Consider the following 24,659-nt stretch of genomic DNA (forward strand, 5'->3'; position numbering starts at 1 on the left):
AGTGAAAACTCATACCGTCGCTCTCATCGGAACTGAGGTCCAGCACAACCCATTCCTTCCTAGGTTGGTCACAGGCCCTGCCACAACCCCAGCAGTTATTTCTTCACCTCCTGGGCTGTGAGATGCTCATGGTATGGTAGCAGAGGCCTGGGCAGGAAGGTATTCCCGAGAAATGGTGATAGAGGGCTCACGTGGGCAGGCATGTCATCAGTGGTCTGGGGCTGTCATTTGGCAGTGATGGGCTTTCCATGGATTTCTGTGGCAGACGACAGCTCAGCCAGCAGGGTCATTCAGGGCAGACAACAGTGAGTGTGAGGGTCAGGGTGGCTCCCACAGTCCTTGGTCTGGAGGCTGCAGACTACAAGCACCCACTGTGTTGTTGTGACACAGCCACAGGCAGATACACGCAGCTATGGGCACGTATGTTCTAGCCACACATGCTTCAGAGTGGCATAATCAGGCACATTCATGGAGATGGAGATCAAGCCTGGAGACCCAGGAGAAGCAGGCATGTAAGTTGCTCCACAGGAAAGCGTGGTATTGAAGTGGTGACCAGTGGACCTGGACTTATTTCTTAAGAATGCATTTGATTTCTTTACACTTCTCAGGGGCAGTTGCTGTGGGAGGCACAGCACCTGTTGGAAAAGAGATGGTGAATTCCTCCAAGCAACAAAGGCCACGTGGAGTCCTTGTTTTGGTGTGGCCCAGCATCCGCAGTGCACCTGGTGCTGGTGGGTGGCTCAGGATGGTAAGCATTCCTTCACCCCTCTTGCTGAGTGAGGGTGTCTGTGGGATTTTTAACACCCACAGGGAGCTGTTTCTCAGCAGGCCACTAATGGCATGGCAAGTTTCTGGCCTAGAGTGGATGGTCTGTGCCCATTGCTCAGTGGCACAGCTCTGGGTTCTGCAGGGTACCAAAGGTCTTTAAGGTCATCAGCTCACCCACTGCCCAGCCTGCAGTGTCAAATGTCCTGCCTCCTCAAATGTGCTTGGATCGATGATGAGTCCTACAAAAAAACATTCCTTGGAAAAGCTGAACAAAATGAGTGAAAGCTCATACCGTCGCTCTCATCGGAACTGAGGTCCAGCACGTTGCCTCCACTTTGGCTCATTGTGGTTCCTGGGTAACTTTTTCACCTTACGTTAGACTTCACTACCCAGGCATTGACATTCAATTTTTGTGGACATTTTGACCGTTGTAAAATTCTTTATCATAAGCGTATTTGTGAATCATACTTTGGTAGCCCATTACTTTTTCTAGTCTTATTCTTCTTGGTATGAAGTTGGTTTTACCCTCAATGTTAGGTTTTGTTTTTTGTTGTGCAATTGATTTTTAGTCAGGTTCTGGTCACCAATCATAACCTTTCACCAACATTATTTTTTTCATGTTGAGGAAGTACGTATTTCATGAATGTTTTTGTTTTTGTTCCAGTCTTGGGCTGACTGGCATGTCATCTCTATCTTATCCTGAACTGAGTAGTTGTACAAGTTTTCAGCTTTCAGCATCCAGGGCACCAAGTCTTTTGTATGCACATTGCACATGTTGAAAACATGGTGTTGATGGGGATGCTCTATCTATGTCCATGCTCGTTAGTGGTGTGATGCACTCCCAGGGTACCCAGAATCCACATGTGCAACTCTGTATATGTGTTTGTGTGTACACAAACGTGAAGCCATAGGCAATTTTCATATGTACCACAGACGTCTGGATGACACGGCCCTCCTGACCTGTGTACCTGTCTGTCTTTCTGAAGCACACTCATTTCATCTGCGCCTCCCTGGTCGCATTGGCTTGGAAGGAAGGCCCTTGTTCAAGAAGGATGGTCTTCATCTTGTGTGATGTTTGGAGATGCCATGAGGCCCCTGGATGTACATGGTGTGGGCTCCTTCAGAGCCTTTTGGATTTCTCCTGAATGTAAGTGATTTCTTCTGAAAACACTCTGATATTCCTCACTTGCAGGGACAAAGACTATGTGGATTGATGGTGACTTCCATATATACATTTTTTTGGAAAGGTGAACAAAATGAGTGAAAACTCAATACCATCATCCTCATCGACCTGAGGTCTGGCATGCTTCTCCATCAGGGGCTTTATTTAGCGGGACAAAATCTGTTTGTTGTCATGGGCTGCACTGAGGCTTAGGATGTAGTTGTCTTTCAGTGAAGTTGAGTAGCTGGGTATTTTGTACTGCCCTAGCTGAGAGAGGTGTTTGTTGAAGGACTTCCCCATGAGAAGGTGGGGTAACATCCTGCCAGTGCACAGGAGAAGGTGGACTTAAAGGTGCCACAGGAAGGCAGTATCCAGTTGCCCACCACTGCATGACTGGGTCTGTCCTTGATTCATACCTCTTGGCTTCATCACCCCTAGAGGAAGACAGTTTCTTCCACATGAGGAGATAGCACAGTACCATTCCTGGGCACTTTTTCAAGTCTCTTTAATTTGTGGCCGAGGACATGGGACCTCCTATAGTGTTTGGGTGGCATCAAGGGCTGCCCATCTTGAAGCTGCTGGCAATCCTGATTTGTTCTCTGGAGAGGAGGCTGGAGAAGCTTTCCCCAGTGAACTTGTTCATCTGTAGGAGGAATTCCAAATTCCATGGCCCCAGAAGGGTACTGGCTATGGGAAAGGGAGAGGTCTGTACATGCCTTTACTGGGCATCATTCCATGTGGGTCATGGAGTGATGACTGTGAGCCTCTTTTGCACATGGTAGGGTGCCCACAGTCCATTTCACAATCTTCAAATGATGGTTTGCTTGGGAAGCCTGATGTCATTTGCCTCTGACAGACACCTTGATGCAGTTGGGGTTTATAAGAGTAGGTCACTCCCCATGTTGTGGTGACTTATGCTTGGAAATGCGAACTGGGAAGGCGTCTTTGCTTATATACTTCAGTGTCTCCTGATACTAGTGTTTTTTCAAATTCCTCCTAATTTTTCACAGCAGTGTTCTTTGGGAAACAGTAGTTGGGTGGCAGGACAGGGCTACCATCTGCAAGCCAATGCTGGATAGGTTTTGGACGCTGATGTTATGTTCACAGGCAAGTGCCATAGATCTGGTTTTCTTAGCTGCAGCACCTCAGAAGACTTGTAGGATTCAGAATGCTTGGTGCTCTTTGGGTCCCTGAGCTGCACCTGTGTCGTGCACATGGAGGTCGATTTGTGATTTTTACGTTTCTGGATGGGAAGAGTATGAAGGACCCTGGGGGTGAAAATGCTTCAAGGCCAAAGGAAAGCTGCCTTTTGCATAGGAAGCGGTTACCTCTTGTGCCTGGATCAATGATGAGCCCTCCAAAAAACATTCCTTGGAAAAGCTGAACAAAATGAGTGAAAACTCATACCGTCGCTCTCATCGGAACTGAGGTCCAGCACATTGCCTCCCCCGGGGACTGTAGGAGTGAGGGACAAGGTGAAGAGGTGTATGAGTTGCCCCTTGGGAAAGACTGACATTGATGTGACCGGTGGACCTGGGCTAGTTCCTCAAGCGTGCATGTGTTATCTCTGCACTTCTCAGGGGCAGTTGCCTTGAGAGGCCCACCATGTGCTGCCACAACAGATGGTTGATTCTTCTGAGCAACAGAGTCCCCATGAAGTCGTGGAGTCAGTGTGGCCTGGCATCCGTGGTGCACCTCATGCTGGCGTGTGGCTCAGGATGGTAAGGATTCCTCTGCCCTTGTGCTGAGTGAGGGCATCTTTCATATTTCCAAGACAGGCATTGCCCAGCCTGTGGTCAAACGTCCTGCCTCTTCAAATGTGCTTGGATCGATGATGAGTGCTCTAAAAAAAACATTCCTTGGAAAAGCTGAACAAAATGAGTGAGAACTCATACTGTCACTCTCATCGGAACTGAGGTCCAGCATGTTGCCTCCCCCAGGGACTGTAGGAGTGACGGACAACTTCCACCTAGGTTCCACCACCTGGGGTGTCCAGTGGTGACCAGTGGACTTGGACCGTTTCTCATGCGTCCCTTTGATTTCTTTACACTTCTCAGAAGCAGCTGCCATGAGAGCCCTGCTGCTTGCTGGCAAGGAAGATGGGCGATTCTTCTGACCAACAGAGGCAGCGTTGGGTCCTTGATTCATTGTGTCCTGACGTCTGCAGTGCACCCCGTGCTGGTGGGTGGCTCAGGACGGTAAGCATTTCTCTGCCCTACATGCAAAAGTGTCTTTCAAATTTCTGAGACCCACTGTCCTCATTAAAGTATCTTCATGGCCTTTATCTTCTCTGCTGGCCACGAGAAGGGCTTTCGAGTCAGAGGTATGGCAGCAGTTGGTGTTGAGAGTGTTCTTCACACTTAGTTTGATGGTACCTTCAAAATTCATGCCTGCCTTATCCCTTCATGTCTGGGCAAACCCATGCACATGTGCAGAAAGAGGAGTAGCCCATGGGAGGTAGATACAGAATACTCCACGGCAGGACAAATGACATGACCCTTGCCACCTACACACCTGACTGCCTTTCTCAAGCACACCTGTGTTGCTCCTATACTTCTTAGGTGGCGTTGGTATGGAAGGAAGGCCAGTGACCACAAGGGATGATCTTGATCTTGGGAGATCCCTGGTGATGGTGAAGTACTCCTAAATATGTGTGGCATGGTCTCCTTCAAGCTGGTGGATAGCTCAGGATGGTAAGTGTTGGCTTTTCAAATGCCCCAATGTTCCATTTTTGCTGGTATGAGGACTGTGCATGGATCAATGAAGACTTGCATACACGGATTCTTCGGAAAACTAAACAAAATCAGTGAAAACACTATACTGTCATCCTCTTCAAACTGAGGCCCAGCACACTGCTTCAACAGAGGCTGGAGACTGAGGTCCATCTCTCCTTCATTGATGTGGGTTGAATCAACAGGTCTGTCCAGGCTTAGGACGGGGTTCTCTTTTGGCAAGGGAAGACCCCAGGGGAGTAGGAGTTCCCATGCACAGGAGATCCCTTGTGTGACCCCTTCTCTCTGTGAGTCCGGGGTAGCACACACACCGTCTTAAGGACTAGGTGAATGTGCAAGTGGCACAAAGGACTTAAGCTCTGCGTCCCCTAGTTTGTCCTTGAGTCCTAGCTCTTGGTTCTCTCATCATCAGGAGGAAGGTAAGTTTGTGTAGTTGGGAAGAGAGCACAAGGCCACACTTTTGCCTCATTGGTTCATTTTTTTCCTTGTGTATGTACATGGATTTCTGGTCACCAGGTATTGCATCCAAGCCAGGCTGCCTCTGTTGTATACTGTGTGTTGTGAGGATATACAGTTGGCCTCCTGTCCTAAGCTGTGGCTGATAACCAATCAGTCTCTGGCTTATCTCAAATCCGGTGTAAGTCAAAGACTTCCTCATTAGGGGTGCAGGTCCTTGAGGCTTTTGTGATCAGCATTGTGTGTGTGTACGGGTATTTAATGGGGTGGTCAATGTCAGTTCCCTCTAGTGGGATTCTGTACTCCATGGGCTCCCAGGATCCAGATGTGCATCCCTGTGTCTGTGCATTTCTGTGTCCATGTGGTTGGTGGAGCAGTGACGGTGAGTTCATGTGGTTCGTGGAGCAGTGACAGTGAGTCCATGTGGTTGGTGGAGCAGTGACGGTGAGTCCATGTGGTTGGTGGAGCAGTGACGGTGAGTCCATGTGGTTGGTGGAGCAGTGACGGTGAGTCCATGTGGTTCGTGGAACAGTGACGGTGAGTCCATGTGGTTCGTGGAACAGTGACGGTGAGTCCATGTGGTTCGTGGAACAGTGACAGTGAGCCTCTTTTGGGCATTGCAGGATGCCCATGGTCCATTTCAAGATGATCTTAGGATGCTGGGACACTGTCACTGTTCCATGAACTACATGGCATGTGCCATTTGGTACATGCAGGTGCAACCTTCTCACCTTCCCACCACCAGTGCCCTACAGGGACCACAGGACTTGAGTTTCTCCCTATGGATATATGAGTTCAATGTGGATATCCTCCCTGGGCTCCTCTGTAGAAAGCAAATCAGCATGGCCACCCACCTCATGACTGCCTGCCCCTAATGCGACCCAAACACCATGGGAACTCCCACGTCCTCCACTGAAGATGAAAGTGCACTGAAGAAATATCCGGAAGTGACGTTGTGCTCTCAACCCACAGGAAAGCAATAGTATCCCCGTGGTGGGAAGGGAGCAATGAAACCAAAGGGTGGGAATCAGGGACACACAGCCACGGACAGGGTGGCTGCTGCTTCCTGTGCCACCTGCAGCTTCAAGTTCTGCAGACTGGCAGTGTGCTACCCCACCCTGTCAGAGGAAATTCTTTCAACCAGGCTGTCTCTGAGCTACAGAAGTACGAAAAGCCCAGACACTCGCATTCACCCCAAGAGGACCACATCTTAAGCAGGGTTGAACACCATGTCAACAAAGGGATGTTGCCCCTCACCACCCTCCCTCCTATGTAGCATTGTGCTGGACCTCAGTGCAATGAGGATGATGGTACAGAGTTTTCACTCCTTTTGTTCAGCTTTCCAAGGAATGTATATATGGAAGTTACCATCGATCCGGGCACAGTGGACTAGTTGCAAGCCCATGTGCCTTCTGCAACTTCACAGACTGATTTGGTTTGAAAGGTCTGTGTTAAGGACCCTCTGTGGGACACTTTTCTCTCTGTTAGGCATTTGAGCTGATACTGGCCCAGGGTTTCTGCCCGTCCAAGGTCGTACATACTGCTGTAAGGGCTTGTTGCTCACTGTTCCCCTGTATTGATCAGGAGAAGGTTTGCTCAGGAGAGCTGATGCTGTTTGCATCTGAACTGCTCAGGCACTTCAGTGCAGTTGAGGTTGTAACACTTCCCATGTTGTGGTGACTTCTACTCAGAAAAGTGACCCATCAAGGTCTCTGCGCTTAAATTTTCCATTGTCTTATGATGTTAGGTTATTTTGAAATTCCTCCTTAATTCTTCACAACAGTCTTCTTTATGAAATAGTCATCAAGTTGTATGAGGGCTATCATCCACAGGCCAGGGGTGGAGTGGCTTTGTCCTCTGTGGCCGTGTTCACAGGCAAGTGCCTTAAGATGTATGGTGTTCTTGGGGACAGCACCTAGAAGCCCTGTAGGATTCAGCATGTCTGATCCTTTTCTGGGTCCCTGAGCTGAACCTGTGAGAAAGGCTCAGAGGTGGAGGTTGATTTGTGATTGAATGTGTTTCTCAGTGCAAAGTGTGTGGAAAGAGCCCAGGGGTAGAAATAGTTTAAGGCTGAAGGAAAGTTGCTCTTTGGCTGAAACACTTTTTCCCTGCAGCTGTCCCTACTGAAATATCCTCATCGCCTTTATCTTCTCTGATGTCAAGAGAATGCCTTTTGAGTAAGGAGTGGTGAAAGCGTGGTGTTGAGAAAGTTCTTCACATTTAGTGTTTTCTAGTTTGACGGTGCCCTTGGAATGCATGCCTCCCTTATACCTTCATGCCTGGGTATATCCATGCACACATCCCCGAAGAGAAGTCACCCATGGGAGGTAGATACGAATACAACATAGCAGGATGAATGGCATGGCCCTTGCAAACTGTGTACCTGCCTGCCTTTATCAAGCTCACCTGTTTTTCCTCTGTACTTCCCAGGTGGCATGGGCTTGCAAAGAAAGAGGCTGCAAGGATGAATTTCATCTTGGGAGATCCCTTGAGATGGCAGGGAGCCCCTGGACATGTGTGGCATGGGCTCCTTCAGGTGCTGGTGCGTTCCTTCATACGGTAAATGTTCATTTCTCAAAAGACCCTAATGTTCTTCCTTTACAGGAATGAATACTATGCATGGATCAGTGATGACTTCTATACAGCATGCAATGATGCATTCCTTGGAAAGCTTAACAAAATGAGTGGGAACTCAGTAAACTATCGTCTGTGTCAAACTGAGGTCCACCAGGAGCTAGAGAGGGACAACTGTCATTTTTTTATGTCCATTGCATGAAGGGTTTGTCCGTGCTTAGGAAGGGATTTTGTCTGGGTGGAAGAGTCACAGGGGAGTTGAGGCTGTGTGCACAGGAGATCCCTTGTTTGAAGGACTTCTGTCTACAAGACCAGTGTAGCACCCATGCAGTTCGTAGGACTAGGTGAATGTGTAGACTGCTCAGGGAGAGTTAGCCTGGAGCCTGCCTCTGGGTGGTCAAGATTGTCCTTGACTCCTGGCTCTGCATTCCCACAACCCCTGAAGGAAGACAGGTGATTGTGCTTGCGAAGAGAGGAAAGGGGCATTATTTTTGCCTTTTTTTTCATTCTTGGTTGAGGACAGTAGAGTTCCGGTCACCTGGCATAGCTTTCAGGCAAGCGTGCCCGTGTTGTGTCCCGTGCGTTGTGAGTACATGCATATGGCAGCAGCACACAAGCTCCCATCCAAGCTCATCTGATAGGCAAGGAGTCTCTAGCATAACCCACCCAGTATGGGTCAGTGACTTCCTCATTAAGATTACATGCCCCTGTAGCTTTTGTGAGTGACATTATATGTGTCAATGCAAGGATGTTGAGAGGGATGCTCAATATCAGTGCTCTTTTTTTTTCTTTTTTTTTGAGACAGCTTCTCACTGTCTTACCTGGCTGGGATGCAATGACAACATCTGAGCTCACTGCAACCTCTTCCTCCTGGGTTCAAGCAATTCTCCTGCCTCTGCCTCCTGAGTAGCTGGTATTATAGGCGCGTACCACCACGCCCAGCTAATTTTTGCACTTTTAGTAGAGACATGGTTTCGCTATGTTGGCCAGGCTGGTCTCGAACTCCTGATTTCAGGTGATGCACCCATCTTGGCCTCCCAAAGTGCTGTGACTACAGGCATGAGCCACCACAGTCGGCCAGTGTCAGTGCTCTTTAGCATGATGATGCACAACAGCACCCGAACCCTTGTCAATGAGTTTCTGTGTCCAAAATCAGGAAAAGCCAGGGTTGGGCCAAAACCAGGTAGACTGCCGGGACCAGAGGACATGGCCTTTGTGTACTGTACACTTGTCTGATTTTCTCAAGCATGCCCGTGTTTTCTCTTCACCTCACAGGTGGAAGTGATGAATTGGCCAGGTCCGTGTTGGTGAGGGATAATCATCATCTCTTGTTATCCTCTGAGTGGCAAGTAACCTCCTGGACACACACGGTGTAGGCTTCTTTGGAGGCTGCTGGATGCCTCCTGAATGTAAGCAATTCCTTCCCAGTGCACCCCGATTTTCCTCCTTTGCAAAAACAAAGATTGTGCATGGATCGATGATGACTTCCATATATACATTCCTTGGAAAGCTGAACAAAATGAGTGAAAACTCTATACCGTCATCCTCGTCGAACTGAGGTCCTGCACGTTATTGTAATGGGCTAGACAGAGAGGGCCAACATCTGTTTGTTGTTACGGGTTGCACCAAGGGGTCCATCAGGTTTAGAATGGGGTCATTGGTTAGCTCATTTTGTCCTTGGCAGAGAACACTGTAGTTCCAGGCACCCAGCACAGCCTCTTTGCCTGCATGCCTGTGTTGTATCCCATATGTTATGAGGATGTGTGTTTTGCATGAGTAGGAGAGCTTCTGCTCCAAGCTGGGGCTGTCAGGCAATGAGTCTCTGGGTGATCCCAAACCTCATTTAGTCAGTGGCTTCCTCTTTAGGGGTTCAGAGCCCCAAGGGTTTTGTCCATGGCATTGAAGGTGTTTAAACAAGGATGTTGAGAGGAATGCCGAATGTCAGTGCTCCTTAGCAGGATGGAGCACTTCTGAGGGCCCTCGGGCCTGAGACAAGCATCCCCGTGTCCGTGCAGTTCTAGGTGTGTGAACAGGGGAGGCCATAGACAGGGAGATAGCAGATATATCGCAGAGGGCTGGACGACATGGCCTTTGTGACCTGGGGACCTGTCTGCCTTTCTGAAGCTCGCCTGTGTTTCTTATACATTTCACAGGTGTTGTTGGTGTAAAAGGCAGGTGTGTGTCATGAGGAATGATTGTCATCTTGTACAATCCTTGGCATTGGCTGGAAGCCCGTGGCCACACATGGTGTGGACTCCTTCAGAGGCTGTTGAAACCCTCCTGAGTGTAAGTGATTGCATTTCAAAGCACCCTGAGTTTCCTCATTTTCAGGCATGAATAATGTACATGGATCGATGATGACTTCCATATATACATTCCTTGGAAAGCTGAACAAAATGAGTGAAAACTCTATACCGTCATCCTCGTCGAACTGAGGTCCTGCACGTTACTCCAACAGGGGCTAGACAGAGAGGGCCAACATCTATTGTTGACATGGGTTACACCAAAGGGTCTGTTGAGGCTTAGCTCAGGTGATCTATGGGTGATTCAGGGTCACAGGAGATTGGTGGCTCTCACGTACAGGAAATTACTTGGTTGAAAGACTGTGTCAGGGAGGGTGGGTAACACGTGCACTGTCTGCAGGACTAGGTGAATGTCCATGTGGTCTAGGAAGAGTTAGCTGGTAGCCTGCCTGTGATTGCCAGTTTGTCCCTGAGACCTCGCCGTGGCTTCCCAGGTCCCCAGAGGAAGACAGATCTGTCTGGTAGGGAGGAGAGTACAGGGCCACATGTTTGTTATTCATTGGCTTTGTCCTCCGTTGAAGACATTAGAGTTTTGGTCACTGGGAATAGTCTATGTAGCCTGTGTGCCTGTGTTGTATCCCATGTGTTATGGGGACATGTACATTGTATTAACAAGTGAGTTCCTGCTCCAAGCTGGTTCTGATACCCAGGAAGTCTCTGGTTTATCTTAAAACTGACACAGGTTAAAACCTTCCTCATCAGGGGTCCAGGACCCTAAGGTTTTTGTAAACACCATTGCTCGTATTGAAGCTACAATGTTGAGAAGGATGCTGAACATGCTCTTTAGTGGGATGAGGTGCTCTGAAGGCACCCAGCCCCCAGATGAGCATCCTTGTGTCCGTGCATTTATGTGTCCAGAAACAGGGGAGGCCATAGACAGGCAGACAGCAGATGTACTGCAGGGTGTGGAGGACATGGCCCTTGTGACTTGTGGATCTGTCTGCCTTTCTGAAGCACGCTTGTGTTTATTATACATTTCGCAGATGGTGTTGGCATAAAAGGCAGGCTCGTGTCATGAGGAATGATTATCATCTCATGGACTCCTTCAGATGCTGTTGAAACCCTCCTGAATGTAAGTGATTCCATCTGAAAGCATCCTGAGTTTCCTCATTTGCAGGGATGAAACCCGAGTGTGAATCGATGATGACTTCCATCTATACATTCCTTGGAAAGCTGAACAAAATGCGTGAAAACTCTATACCATCATCCTCATCGAACTGAGGTCCAGCACATTACTCCAAACAGGGGCTAGACAGAGAGGGCCAACATCTCTTTGTTGGTATCGGTTACACCAAGGGATCCATCCAGGCTTAGGATGGGGTCTCTTTGGGCAAATGGAAGTCACAGGGAAGTGGGAGCTCCCATGCACTGGAAACTCCTTGGTTGAAGGACTTCTGTCTCCCAGGGTGGGATAACTCATGCACTGTCTGAAAAGCTGTGTGAATGGCAAGTTGCATGGGGAGAGTTTGTGGGTAGCCTGCCTATGATGGCCAAGTCTGTCCTTGAGTCCAAGCTCTGGATTCCCAGAGGAAGACAGATCCTCGGGTTGGTGGGAGAGCAGAAGGCTACACCATTCTCATTGGTTAGCTCATTTTGTCCTTGATGGAGAACATTGGAGCTCCAGGAACCCAGCAAAGCCTCCTTCCCTCATGCCCATGTCCTATCCAGTATGTTATGAGAATTTCTGTATTGCGTGAATAGGTCGGGGTACTCTCCAAGCTGGGGCCATCAGGCATCAAATCTCTGGGTTTTTCTAAACCTGGTTTAAGTCAGTGGCTTCCTCTCTAGGGGTTCAGGGCTCCAATGCTTTATAAGCTGCTTTGCAGGTGTTGAAGCAACGATGTTGAGAGGCATCCTCAACGTCAGTGCTCTTTAGCGGGATGGTGCACTCTAAGGGCCCTCGAGCCCGAAGGAAGCATCTCTGTGTCCATGCGTTTCTGCACCCATGAACAAGAGGAGGCCATAGACAGGCAGATAATAGATGTATCGCAGGGGGCTGGATGACATGGCCCTCGTGACATGTGCACCTTTCTGCCTTTCTGAAGCTCACCTGTGTTTCGTCTGCACTTCACAGGTGGTGTTGGCATAAAAGGCAGGCTCGTGTCATGAGGAATGATTATCATCTTGTGCGATCCTTGGAGATGGCAGGAAGCCCCTGGCCACACATGGTATGGACTCCTTCAGGGGCTGTTGAAACCCTCCTGAATGTAAGTGATTCCATTTCAAAGCACCCTGAGTTTCCTCATTTTCAGGCATGAATAATGTACATGGATCGATGATGACTTCCATATATACATTCCTTGGAAAGCTGAACAAAATGAGTGAAAACTCTATACCGTCATCCTCGTCGAACTGAGGTCCTGCACATTACTCCAACAGGGGCTAGACAGAGAGGGCCAACATCTGTTTGTTGATACGGGTTGCACGATGGTGTCCATCCAGACTTAGGATGGGGTATCTTTTGGCAAATGGAAGTCCTAGGGAAGTGGGAGCTCCCATGCACAGGAAAGTCCTTGGTTGAAGGGCTTCTGTCTCCCAGGATGGGATAACTCATGCGCTGTCTGAAAAGCTAGGTGAATGGCAGGTTGCATGGGGAGAGTTTGTGGGTAGCTTGCCTCTTAGTGGCCATGTCTGTCCTTTAGTCCCAGCTCTGGATTCCTGAAGTTGTGGGGAGAGCACAAGGCCACACCATTCTCATTGTTAGCTCATTCTGTCCTTGGGGGAGAACATTGTACTTCCAAATAGCCTCTTTGCCTGCATGCCCATGTCATATCCCATATGTGATGAGGATTTGTGTATTGTCTGATTAGGTGGGCGCCTGCTCCAAGCTGGGGCTGTCAGGCGAGTCTCTGGGTTAACTCTAACCTGACTGAGGTCTGCAGCATCCCCTCTAGGGGTTTAGGGCCCCTAGTGTTTTGTAAGCTGCACTGTAGGTGTTGAACCCGTCATGTTGAGAGGGCTGGTCAACGTCAGTGCTCTTTAACAGCATTGTACACTCTAACAACCCCAGCCACAAGATGAGCATCCCCGTGTCCTTGCATTTCTGCCCCATGAACAGGAGGCGATGGACAGGCAGATATATCTATATCACAGGGGGCTAGATGACATGGCCCTCATGCCCTATTCAGCTGTCTGCCTTTCTGAAACTCACCTGTGTTTCTTCTGTACTTCACAGGTGGTGTTGGTGTAAAAGCAGTTTATGTCATGAGAAATGATTATCATCTCGTACGATCCTTGGAGATGGTAGGAAGTCCCTAGAAAATATGGTGTGAACTCCTTCAGAGCCTGTCAAAACCCTACCGAATGTAAGTGATTGCATCCCAAAGCACCCTGAGTTTCATCATTTGCAGGCATGAATAATGTGCGTGGATCGATGATGACTTCCATATGTACATTCCTTGGAAAGCTGAACAAAATGAGTGAAAACTCTATACCGTCATCCTCGTCGAACTGAGGTCCAGCACATTACTCCAACAGGGGCTAGACAGAGAGGGCCAACATCTGTTTGTTGACATGGGTTACACCCAGGGGTCTGTTCAGGCTTAGTATGGGCTTTTTTTATGGGTGAATGGGGTCACGGGAGAGTGGTGACTCCCATGTATAGGAAATTTCTTGTTTGAAGGACTTTGTCAGTGAGGGTGAGTAACGTGCACTGTCTGCAGCACTAGGTTGATGTCCATACGTCCTAGGAAGTGTTAGCTGGTAGCCTGTCTATGATCGACAGTGCATCCTTGAGTCCTTGCTATGGGTTCCCAGGTCCCCTGACAGAAGACAGATCTATTTGGTTGGGAGGAGAGGTCAAGGTCACATCTTTATCATTTGTTGGCTGACTTTGTCCTTGGTTGAGGAAGTTAGAGTTTTGGTCACCGGGCATAGATTCTGTTCCTGTGCCCTTTTGTATCCCGTGTGTTTGGGGTTCATGCATATTGCATGAACAAGTGAGTTCCTGCTCCAAGTTTTTTCCTATACCCAAGGAGTGTCTGGCTTATCCTAAACCCAATGTAGGTTAAAGCCATCCTCATTAGGGGTCCAGGGCCCCAAGGCTTTTGTGCCTTATTGCAGATATTGAAGCAACAATGTTGAAAAGAAAGGTAAACATGTTCTTCAGTGGGATGTTGTGCTCTGAAGGCACCCAGCCCCCAGACGAGCTTCTCCATATCCGTGCATTTCTACGTCCATGAGCAGGGGAGGCCAGAGATAGGCAGATGGCAGTTATATTGCAGGGGACTGGATAACATGGCCACCATGACCTCTGCACAGGTCTGCCTTTCTGAAGCACACCTGTGTTTCCTCTGCACTTTGCAGGTGGTGTTGGCGTAAACAGCAGTCTTGTGTCAGCAACGGATCATTGTCATCTTATGCGATCCTTGGAGACGACAGGAAGTCCCGGGACATATGTAGTGTAGGCCCCTTCAGAGCCTGTCGGATCCCTCCTGAATGTAAGTGATTCCTTCCTAAAGCATACTGAGTTTCCTCATTTGTGCAGGCAAAGAGTGTGTGGATCGATGATGACTTCCATATATACATTCTTTGGAAAGCTGAACAAAATGAGTGAAAACTCTATACCGTCATCCTCATCGAACTGAGGTCCAGCACACTGCTCATCATAGGCTAGAGAGAGGGACAAAATCCCGTGTGTTGACATGGGCTGCAGCAATGCTTGGGACAGGGTCATCTTTGCAGGAAGTGGAGTAGCTGGGCATTTTGGACTTCTGTGGTTGAGCCACGGCTTGGTGGAAGCACTTCCCTCTGTGCTGCTACGTGTGTTCTTGATTCACACCCCTTGGCTCTTGCACTCCCCAGAGGAAGACAGCAAAATACTCCTGGGTACTTCTACAGTGCACTTTCATCCTCATTTGGAGACTTGGGAGTTCCCATGGTGTTTGGGTAGCATTGGGGGCAGGCAGTCCTCAGGATGATGGTGATGCTAATTTGCTTTCTGAAGAGGAGCCCGGAGAGGGTATCCATGTTGAACTTGTATGTCCATAGCAGGAAACCGAAGTCTCGCAGCCCTGAGGGGTCCCGGCAGTGGGAAGGGAAGAGTCTGCATGTTCATTTACTGGACAGCATTCCGTGTGGGTTGTGGAGTAATGACTGTGAGCCTCTTTTGGGCATTGCAGGGTACCTGTGTTTTATTTCATCATGACCTCAGGGTGCTGGGTCAGGAATGTGATTGCAGGTCCACATCCTCCTGCAACTCATCAGACTGACTTGGTTTGGAAGGTCTGTGTTCACACCCTCCAAAGAGATGCTTGTATCCCTCAGATATTTCAGCTTATATCCACCCAGGGTTTCTACCTATCCTAGGTTGGGAATACTTTGCCTCTGAACCCCTCAGGTACCTCAATGCAGCCAGCGTGCCTAATTATGAGAGAGTGTCTTCCCATATCCTGGTGACCTCTACTCGGAAATGTGGTCCAGGATGGTCTCTGTGCTTAAATACCTTAGTAGCTCATGATGTTAGGCTATTCTCATTCCTCCTAATTCTTCCCAACAGTCTTCTTTGTTAAATAGTCTTCTTGTTATAGGACGGGGCTATGTAGCGTCCACAGGCAGTGATGCGTAGGTTTTGAACTGCATAGCCATGTTCACAGGCAAGTGCCTTAAAAGTATGGTGCTCTCGGCCACAGTGCCTCAGAAGCCCTGTGGGATTCAGTGTGTCTGGTGCTCCTTGGGGTCCCTGAGCTGGACCTGTAAGGAAGACGCTGGGGTAGACTTTGAGTTGTTACTGAATGTTTTTCTCAACGTGAAAAGCGTTAAAGCAGCCTAGGGTGAAAATTCTTCAAGACGGAAGGAAAATTGCCTTTTGTGCTAGGAGAGTTTTTCCCCAAAACTCTCCTCATTTAAATAGCCCTGTGGTCTGTGTCTTCTCTGATGATGAAGAGAAGGGCTTTTGAGTCAGTGGTGGCAAATGGGTGGTGTTGAAAGAGTTCTTACACTTTGGGTTCTGTAGCTTGATGGTACCTTCAAAATTAACACATGCCTGGTATGTTCGTTCCTGGGTGGACCCATATACCCATCTCAAAAGAGGAGTAGCCTGTGGGAAGTGCATATGGGATACACCACAGTGAGTCAAATGCATGGTCCTTTTGATATGTGTACCTGCCTGCCTTTCTGAAACACACCTGTTTTTCCTCTGTACTTCCCAGGTGTTATGGCCATGGAAGGAAGGCCAGTGGCCATGAGGGACAGTCTTCATCTTGGGAGATCCCTAGAGATGGCAGGGAGCCCCTTGACATGTGGAATGTGGTCTCCTTTGGATGCTGGTGGATCCCTCAGGTTGGTAAATGTCCATTTTCCAAAAGCCCCTGATGTTCCTTCTTTGCAGAGATAAAGACTGTGTGTGGATCGATGATGACCTCAATACCTGCATTCCTTGGAAAGCTGAACAAAATGAGTGAAAACTCTATACCGTCATCTTTATTGAACTGAGGTCCAGCACACTGCTCCAACAGGGGCTAGAGAGGGAGGGACAACTTTCATTTGTTGATGCGGGTCACAGTAAACCATCCATCCAGGTCTGCTTTGGATCAAAGGGAGTCACAGGGCAGTTGGCGCTCCTGCGTGGAGGAGATTCCTTGTGCGAAGGACTTCTCTCTGTGAGGCTGATCTGCAGGACTACGTGAACGTGCAGGTGGCACAGAAGAGTTAGCCAGTAACCCACCTCTGTGTGGCCAGATTTGTCCTTGAGTCCTGACTCTGGGTTCCCTTGTCCCCTGGAGGTAGACAGGTCCTTGTGGTTGGGAAGAAAGCCCAAGGCCACACCTTTGCTGTTCTTTGGCTCATGTTTTTTTCATGGCTGAGGACTTTTTAGTGCCCATGGTGCCACTGACTGCAGTGGCAGTCAGTTGTGAGGAGGAGGCTGATCCTGATTTTCTTTCTGGAAAGTACCCTGTAGGTTGGCTCCATTTGTGATTTGTGTGTCCCCAGAGAGAAATGGAGATCCCATGGCTGGTGATGAGTACTGCAGGTGGGAATAAGAAAGCACCTTGCATGTATTAACCTGATACCCTAACCCAGGGATGGTCAACTGACATTTGCGATTCTGTTTCACATGGTGTGTACCTTACATCACAAATGCCACGTTGGCCTTGGGGTGCTGGGAATGGAATGTGATCTGACATCTACATGGGAGGGCATTTCAGCAGATTGCTTTTATTTCCTGACAGTCTTTCTTATATCCCCAGTCACATGTTTTCTCCAGGGGACATTTTATTGGAGTCTTTTGGGTCAATATCAGAAAAAAAAAGTTGTGGTTATCCAAATATGACGTGTGGTGATTTAACAGTGGTATGGATGGTAGCTCAAGTAAACAGCAGCAAAACCAAAATATATTTATGTACACAGGTGGCCCTGTTCTCTACTACATATTGAGTCTGGTGTTAGTCTCTTCGTCCTGCACTAATCTCAGTGATCTGGAAACTTTTCCAGGAGGCCTTTTTAAGACATTTTGTGTCCTTGTAGTTGTATTTGTACTCTCTGCAGTGCTAAGTCTGGATCATTCTGCTGTCCATGTGCTACTGGAATTTCCATTGTTTGGGGGACACTGTCTGGCCATTGTGGATACATCTTTTGGGGCCCTATAACAAGAAGGATATTAGAAGTCAGGTTTGGAGTAGTGGTGACCTCCTCCCTAAGGGCAAAGGCAGTTTTCTATCTAAATCTTATTGCAGGATTCACAGCCCAGGTGTTGTGTGGCAGGAAGAACACAAAATTAGAGTATCTCATGTGGACTTGGGTCCAGTATTAAGGCAGTGTTGGGTAATTTTCCATATCTGCAAGGTTCCCATTAGACTCTTTATGCCCAGCAGATATTCACAAGCCAACTTTTCTCTTATGCTGGAAGCCTCATTCATGCCATGTAGAGTTTCCATGAAACCATCATTCAGGTTCTAAGTGCAAGGATTTCTCTCAAGAGATTAATTTGTTTCTTCAACAGAGCATTTTTCTTCTCTATAAATTCTACTTCCTGTGGTTTGCAGCACAGATTAAGTTCCCAGGTCTTAATTCTGCTTTTCTGCCCAATCTCGGATCAGTAAGCCTTTAAATGTGTTCTTTGATTACTGGCAAAAGTTCTTGGAATACCAGTCCTTAGCCACAAGCAATGCAGAGCTACAGAGGCTTGTAGTTTTTTTTAAATTGCCTGAAGCAGTGGGTTTGTTTGTATCTTGTCATTTATGGCTGCCAGCAAAACTTAGTTGTTACTCAACCAGACCACACCCACCAATTATAGTACTTCTGGTTCCTTCTGTAGTAGCTTGTGGGAAGTAGATACAGGATGAACCACAGCGGAATGAATGATATGGCCCTTGAGACCTGTGTACCTGCTTCCCTTTCTCAAGCATACCTGTTTTGCTTCTAATTCCTAGATGGTCTGGCATGGAAGAAGGCCAGAGGCTGTGATGGATGATCTTTGTCATGGGAGATTCCTGGAGATGGCAGGGAGCCCCAGGCCATGTGTGGCACGTGTGGCGTGGGCCTCTCCACGTGCTGGCGGATCCCTCAGGATGGTAAATGTCCATTTCCCAAAATCCTGTTATCCCGTCTTTGCAGGTACAAAGACTGTGCGTGGATCAATGATGACTTTTATACATGCATTCCTTGGAAAGCTGAACAAAATGAGTGAAAACTCTATACCGTCATCCTCGTCAAGCTGAGGTCCAGCACATTGCTCCAACAGCGGGTAGATAAAGAGGGACAGCTTCCATTCATTGATGCAGGTTGCATCGGCTTTGTCCAGGCTTCTGTGCACAGGAGATTCCTTGTGTGAATGACTTCTTTCTGTGACGGCAGGGTAGCACACATACTGTATGCAGGAGTAAGTGAATGTGCAGGTGGAACAGGGAGAGTTAGCTGGCAGCCCGTCTCTGTTTGTCTTGTTCTAGCTCTGCAGTCCCTCAGCCCTTAGAGGAAGTTGGGTTCTTCAGAAGACTTAAATTTGTGGAATTTAGTAGAATATTGCCTACATAATGTTCCCAGTGAATGCTAGGCATATCACCCAAGATGGCCAGGCCACTGGCCATAAAGCATAGTAAATAGTAGGGTGTGCATATATTCACTGGAGAGGACCTGAAAAACCCTTTTTTGGTCCTCCAAGGTGAATGCCTGCATAAGCAAGTGAAGCACGCTCCGCCTGGCCTGACCTGTGCTCCACACCGTATCTCCCACTTCTGTTGCCCCTTTGCCTTGCCAGGTGGAGCCTGACTGGCTTTTGCCACTGCTGCCACCACAGACCACCTGGAGCCCTAGCTAGTTTGAGGAAAGTGGCTCTGCCTGATTTTCCTTTTTTTCTCTTTTTTCTCCATTCCTGACTCCAGCAGGTGGGAGTTGGAGTCGCTGCTTCTGCAGCCACAGAAGACTCCCCAGTTTGGAGGGCTGTGGCTGTGGGCTCCCTAGGTATCTCTCTGCAGAACCCTTCCGTCTTCCATTTTACCAACCCCATCAATAACTAACACAGTGGCGGAGGAGCTCATGACTCTGTTTGTCATTAACTCTTCTAACTTACACAGCTGTACTCAGCCACTGGTCAGAATAAGAGAAAAAGCAAGGTCCCCCTCCTGGGACCAGGAGGACCCCACCAGAAATTTTACATTTTATTTTTGTTTGTGCATATACCTTTTCTATTTAAATGTGGACTTGGATTTGATATGCTTCCAGCACAGTTACAGATTCCATATGTAAGAGAGTATGGAGTTGCATAGAAAGAAGACTTGTCATTCTCCTGTACTGTTGGTGTTCTAATATATCTTCATGGTTTTTGCCTCTTCTGGAGTTAGAAGATACACAAACATAGTTTGTAACGTGGCCTCTTCGTATTTTAGTAAGGGACCAAATGTGCATGTCAGTGATAGGTGTTACCTTGAATTGGGGTCAATGTTTGTGTGACTGTACTCAGTGATGTCATTTTCTCTCACACTCAAGTCACAAAATATTTAACCACTCATTTTTTTATATCTCTGGAGGGATAACCCAAAGAATTGTACTAGTAAAGCCAGAAGAATTTCCACTTATGCTAATTATTTGTATAATACTTAGTTGCCTTTATCTGTTGTTTGTTGGCTTATTTTTCTGTAGCTTTTCAAAGTTTTTCTATGGGTTATGTTAAAGTGTCTGACAATGATGGAGCCTAGAAGACTTACTTCAGTTTCCAGGATGGTTGTGTTTTCCACAGAGGCGTACGTAAACCATTGGTGCAGCCTTGCCTTGCCTTTCACAGGTAATTCTGGGTGCAGTGTTTCATACCTAGACTGACTTCTATCCTGCCATACTTGTTTGTGTGCAGGTATTCTGGGAGATACAATTCTTGTTTTCACCTCCATAGCTATCTCACACGCACTCTTGTGATGGTTTGATTTATCAGTTGTGTTCAGCACATTTCAGTGAGCAAAATATGAGATTTAATTTTTCATGTAAAATCCGTGATTGCCAACTGGGTGTGGTGGCTCATTCCTGTAATCTCAGCACTTTGGGAGGCCAAGGCAGGTGAATCATGAGGTCAGGAGATCAAGACATCCTAGCCAACATGAGAAACCCCATCTCTACTAAAACTATAAAAATTAGCCAGGTGTGGCTGCACACACCTGTAGTCCCAGCTACTCAGGAGGCTGAGGCAGGAGAATTGCTTGAACCTAGGAGGCAGATGAGCTGAGATTGCACGCTGCACTCCAGCCTGGGTGACAGAGCGAGACTCTGTCTCCAAAAAAAAAAAAAAAAAAAAAAATATACATGACTACCAGTACATCAAAGCCTCCCTGATTTTTAGTTGGTGTTCTGTTTGTTTTAATGACAAGGTTAGTCAGTTTGGAGTGACATCTAGAAATAACATGTTGTGATACATAATGTTTTGGTTCCTCAGAGTACACAGTTTGAGCACTAGTGAAGGTCTTCGGCTTTTCACCACTGTAGTAGTGGCAGTTTCAGTAGGATTTGTATTTGCCTTCGAGGTTCTTCTGTTCCAGGAGTGATGATGGTACTCGCAGAAACATAGGTGCATGTAAAAGTTTTCCTCTGATACCTTCTATTTGCTGATTGTGATGATGAAAGGGAAAAGCAGAAGTGCCGACATACTTCAAGATAGTTATTTTGCAGTTTTCTGCATGCAACTTTACTGTTATCCTTTGGACTCCCCAGGGTACCTGTGAAGTGCACTTTGGCTAAATGGTGGTAAACAGTTAAGTAATTTGAGTCAGGCTTCTTCACTCCAGTTGAATTGCCACTATTCCTGCCTGGCGTCCTGGAGGTGCTGCATGTTTTTGCAGAAATTTTGTTCTCTGGTAATTTTGCATTGGTCCAGTGCATGCCACTTTGATAGCTCCAATACATGAGGTAGATGTTCTTGTCAGATCTATTGTGAGAAAGAAGGTATACAAACTGTCAGGGAGCACCCATGAGAAGCAATGTCTTTTAGGCCAGGGGTCTATGGCAATCTCTGTTGCCTGCTGTTAGCCAAAGTCACCATCCATTTTTTTGTTTTGTTTTGTTTTCTTCTTTTTTCAGACAGGGTCTCACTCCATCACCCCGATTGGAGTGCAGTGGTACAATTACAGCTTACTACAGTCTCGAACTCCTGGGTCCAAGCTGTGCTCCCTCCTGAGCCTTCTGCATAGCTGGAACTACAGGTACAGGCCACTATGCCTGGATAAATTTTCCAAAAAAAATTTTGTACAGACAGTGTCTCTTTTTGTTGCCAAGGGTGACCTTGAACTCCTGGCTTCAAGTGATTCTTCTGCCTCCACCTCCCACAGTGCTAGGATTACAGGTGTGAGCTTTTTTTGAGATGGATTGATATTCTGCATGTTTGCTGAGATTGAAATGAGAGAATTTTACACTGAAGTTTTTTTCCGAGTGAAGTGAAAATGATTTCTATTTTAAATGTTATTAATTCAGTTAAAGGCACAACGTGTATTATACAAAACAACATTGCTTCATGATTGTTGACCAATGCCTGCCTCCATAATTAAGGGGGCATGTGCTTCCTGTACCCTTCATAGGTGTTGTTGCCACGAAAACTCATGCAAATATGGATTTAAAGAAGATTTATGTTTTCATTCACACTTCAAGATGTGAGAGAGTGCTTTGGATAAATAAGCCATAGAGCTGGTAACAAGAAACTGGACTGCTCATGTTTGTAAGTATTCTTCTTTTCTAAAATGTGTCCTAAAATGTGTTTCTAGATGCAGAAGGAAGTTTTACTTATGCTCTTCATGGCATGTGAATTTTCTTGATGGCTTTCTTTTACTAGTGCTAGCAGAGTATCTACATGGAAAAAACAAATGTTTTTATGTTGTGTTTATTTTAATTCCTTTCCAAGTGTTCTCTAATTGCCCTTGTGAAATCTTCACCAACCTAGGAGTTATTTAGAATGCATTGTTTTACTTTCAGTATTATTGTATTTTCAGGTGTTTTATTGATTTATATTGTGACAACCATATTAGATATTTGATAAAAATGCAATTAGTTTAACTCTAGTTAACATTATCTTTTTTGTCCCCAATAAGTCTGTCTTTATTAATGCTTTGATGTGCATAATAAAAGAGTGCACATTCTTCTGTTAGTTTGTATGGCTCCTTTAATGCCATGAAAATCAAATTGGGGCCAGGTGTGGTGGCTTACACCTATAATCCCAGCACTTTGGGAGGCCAAAGCAGGTGGATCACTTGAGGTCAGGAGTTCAAGACCAGCCTGGCCAACATGGTGAAACCCCATCTCTGCTAAAAATACAAAAAATTAGCCAGTCATGGTGGCAGACACCTGTAATCCCAGCTACTCGGGAGGCTGAGGCAGGAGACTCAGGAGAATCACCTGAACCTAGGAGGCAGAGATTGCCTGAGTGACAGAGCGAGACTCTGTCCCCCACCAAAAAAAATCTAATTGGGTGATTGTGATGTTGATGTCATCTAATTCCTATTTGTTCTTTTAATTTTATTAGTTTTTGCTTTGTATATTTTATAGATCTTGTTTTGGGTACATACACATATAGTATTGTTACGTTTTCGTGATCAATTACTTAGATTCTTTTGTAGTCTCTCTCTTAAGATATATTGTTTTGAAGGCTGATATATTGTTTTGAAGGCTGTTTTGCCTGGTAATTAATGTAAACATGTTAGCCTTTTGATTCTACTTGTATGTCTTCCTCTTCTTTTAATTTTTAACCTCTCTGTCCTTAGTTTCTTATAGATAACATTTTCATTTGGTTCTTTTAAATAATACCTGTCTTTTTATTGGTATCCCCTATTTTGTGTGACATTTTCATCACACCTTCTTGTACTACTTTTTTTTTTTTTTGAGATGGAGTCTTGCTCTGAAAAATACTCTGAAAGAAAATGAACATAGCCTCATGAACCTGTATGTGACACAGAGAGCTGACGTTGAAAATAATTATAATTTTTTTTGAGATAGAGTCTTGCTCTGTCTCCCAGGATGTACTGCAGTGATGCAATCTTGGCTCATTACAACCTTGACCTCCCAGGTTTAAGTGATTCTCCTGCCTCAGCCTCTGAAGCAGGTGGATCACCTGAGGTCAGCAGTTTGAGACCAGCCTGGCCAAAAATGGCAAAACCCCATCTCTACCAAAGATACAAAAATTAGCCAGACATGGTGCCATGCACCTGTATTCCCAGCTACTCAGGAGGCTGAGGCAAGAGAATCACCTGAACCTGGGAGATGAAGGTTGCAGCAAACTAAGATCACGTCACTGCACCCACGCCTGGCTGACAGAGACTCTTGTTTCCAAAAAAAAAAAAAAAAAAAAAAATTTTAATTATTTTCAACCGACGTCCTTGTATCAGACACAGGTCCATAAACTGTTTTGTTTTGTTTTGTTTTTTTCAGAGTATTTTCTTTCGGGTCCAAATTAGCTAAATTTCGTTGTTCTATGCTAAATTACTACTATTATTTTTTAATTTTTCAGTTCTATTTTGTCACTTCGTTCTTTTAAAAAAAAACAAAAAAACTTCTACCTCTCTGAGATTTCTAGTTTTTACTTTTTTTCAAGAAGCTTAATGATTAATTGCCAAAGCATTTTTACCGTGACTATTTTTAGCTTCTTACCCAATAACCACAACATTTGGTTAATCTTGAGGTTGGTTGGCTTGGTTAACTGTCTTTTCTTATCCTCCTTATGATTTTCCTTCCAATTATGATTTTTCCAGTTCTCATTAGATGGGTAATGTTTTAGTTTATCCTGCATTTTTTTCCTTTTTAAGTTAGGGGAATCTTAATCTATTCAAGTGTTTTATTTTAGCAGGCATGTTCCCTGTTTAGGTTTAATTCCTGTCCTGCTTTTGTAGGCCATGTTTTTTGTAGGCAACCTAGCTATCAGAGCTGAGGGGGTGTGTTTTGATCACTTAGCTTATCTGATGTTACTGGGCTTCCAACTAGCACCTACTGGTACTTCCTGGGATGGTGAAGGGTTTTCTCCGAGATGCCGGGTCTATGTAGGGGGTGGAGACTCTGGACCATAAGAATGACAAGAGTATCTTAGGTTAGGCAGCTCCATCATATGGGTTAACCTGGGTCAATCAGTCAGTAACCTCATGAAATATGGGAAAGGATTCTTCAGTGTAGGGAACAATGAAGCTGTGCATGTGAGAACGCCTACAGTGTGGGCATCCCCAGGCCATTTGAGTAATGAATGTCTGTGTTACACATCTTTGCTCACCTTTT

General features: G+C 46.4%; 1 protein-coding gene, 14 non-coding genes and 1 pseudogene across 63 annotated transcripts in view; 15 read left to right on the plus strand and 1 right to left on the minus strand.

Annotated features, from left to right (window-relative positions):
- Nucleotides 1–24,659, plus strand: part of LOC116537724 — a 74,798-nt gene that overhangs the window by 40,648 nt on the left and 9,491 nt on the right. For 27 of the 49 annotated variants that reach the window (XM_032260022.1, XM_032260005.1, XM_032260011.1 and 24 more), the window contains 4 exons: nucleotides 4,012–4,128; nucleotides 9,846–9,978; nucleotides 12,071–12,202; nucleotides 14,272–16,138. In XM_032260022.1, coding sequence (XP_032115913.1) covers nucleotides 4,012–4,128; nucleotides 9,846–9,978; nucleotides 12,071–12,202; nucleotides 14,272–14,442 — 553 coding nt within the window. In that variant the 3' untranslated portion in view covers nucleotides 14,443–16,138. The other 22 variants (XR_004263279.1, XR_004263275.1, XR_004263278.1 and 19 more) reach the window with 21 other exon arrangements.
- Nucleotides 992–1,086, plus strand: LOC116537763. The gene has a single exon (XR_004263318.1). It is a non-coding gene; the product is annotated as a small nucleolar RNA SNORD116 (small nucleolar RNA).
- On the plus strand, nucleotides 1,976–2,068 carry LOC116537777. Its single transcript, XR_004263329.1, has one exon. It is a non-coding gene; the product is annotated as a small nucleolar RNA SNORD116 (small nucleolar RNA).
- LOC116537770 lies at nucleotides 3,270–3,363 on the plus strand. The gene has a single exon (XR_004263323.1). It is a non-coding gene; the product is annotated as a small nucleolar RNA SNORD116 (small nucleolar RNA).
- On the plus strand, nucleotides 3,756–3,851 carry LOC116537769. The gene has a single exon (XR_004263322.1). It is a non-coding gene; the product is annotated as a small nucleolar RNA SNORD116 (small nucleolar RNA).
- Nucleotides 4,685–4,776, plus strand: LOC116537779. The gene has a single exon (XR_004263330.1). It is a non-coding gene; the product is annotated as a small nucleolar RNA SNORD116 (small nucleolar RNA).
- LOC116537838 lies at nucleotides 6,404–6,495 on the minus strand. Its single transcript, XR_004263380.1, has one exon. It is a non-coding gene; the product is annotated as a small nucleolar RNA SNORD116 (small nucleolar RNA).
- LOC116537780 lies at nucleotides 7,740–7,844 on the plus strand (annotated as a pseudogene).
- Nucleotides 9,164–9,255, plus strand: LOC116537830. Its single transcript, XR_004263372.1, has one exon. It is a non-coding gene; the product is annotated as a small nucleolar RNA SNORD116 (small nucleolar RNA).
- LOC116537831 lies at nucleotides 10,041–10,132 on the plus strand. Its single transcript, XR_004263373.1, has one exon. It is a non-coding gene; the product is annotated as a small nucleolar RNA SNORD116 (small nucleolar RNA).
- Nucleotides 11,130–11,221, plus strand: LOC116537839. Its single transcript, XR_004263381.1, has one exon. It is a non-coding gene; the product is annotated as a small nucleolar RNA SNORD116 (small nucleolar RNA).
- Nucleotides 12,265–12,356, plus strand: LOC116537832. The gene has a single exon (XR_004263374.1). It is a non-coding gene; the product is annotated as a small nucleolar RNA SNORD116 (small nucleolar RNA).
- Nucleotides 13,363–13,454, plus strand: LOC116537835. The gene has a single exon (XR_004263377.1). It is a non-coding gene; the product is annotated as a small nucleolar RNA SNORD116 (small nucleolar RNA).
- Nucleotides 14,495–14,586, plus strand: LOC116537833. Its single transcript, XR_004263375.1, has one exon. It is a non-coding gene; the product is annotated as a small nucleolar RNA SNORD116 (small nucleolar RNA).
- Nucleotides 16,341–16,432, plus strand: LOC116537836. The gene has a single exon (XR_004263378.1). It is a non-coding gene; the product is annotated as a small nucleolar RNA SNORD116 (small nucleolar RNA).
- LOC116537837 lies at nucleotides 18,566–18,657 on the plus strand. The gene has a single exon (XR_004263379.1). It is a non-coding gene; the product is annotated as a small nucleolar RNA SNORD116 (small nucleolar RNA).

The sequence above is a fragment of the Sapajus apella genome, unplaced genomic scaffold (assembly GCF_009761245.1).
Source record: "Sapajus apella isolate SASKATOON/1434 unplaced genomic scaffold, GSC_monkey_1.0 scaffold113, whole genome shotgun sequence".
Classification (NCBI taxonomy): Eukaryota; Metazoa; Chordata; class Mammalia; order Primates; family Cebidae; genus Sapajus; species Sapajus apella.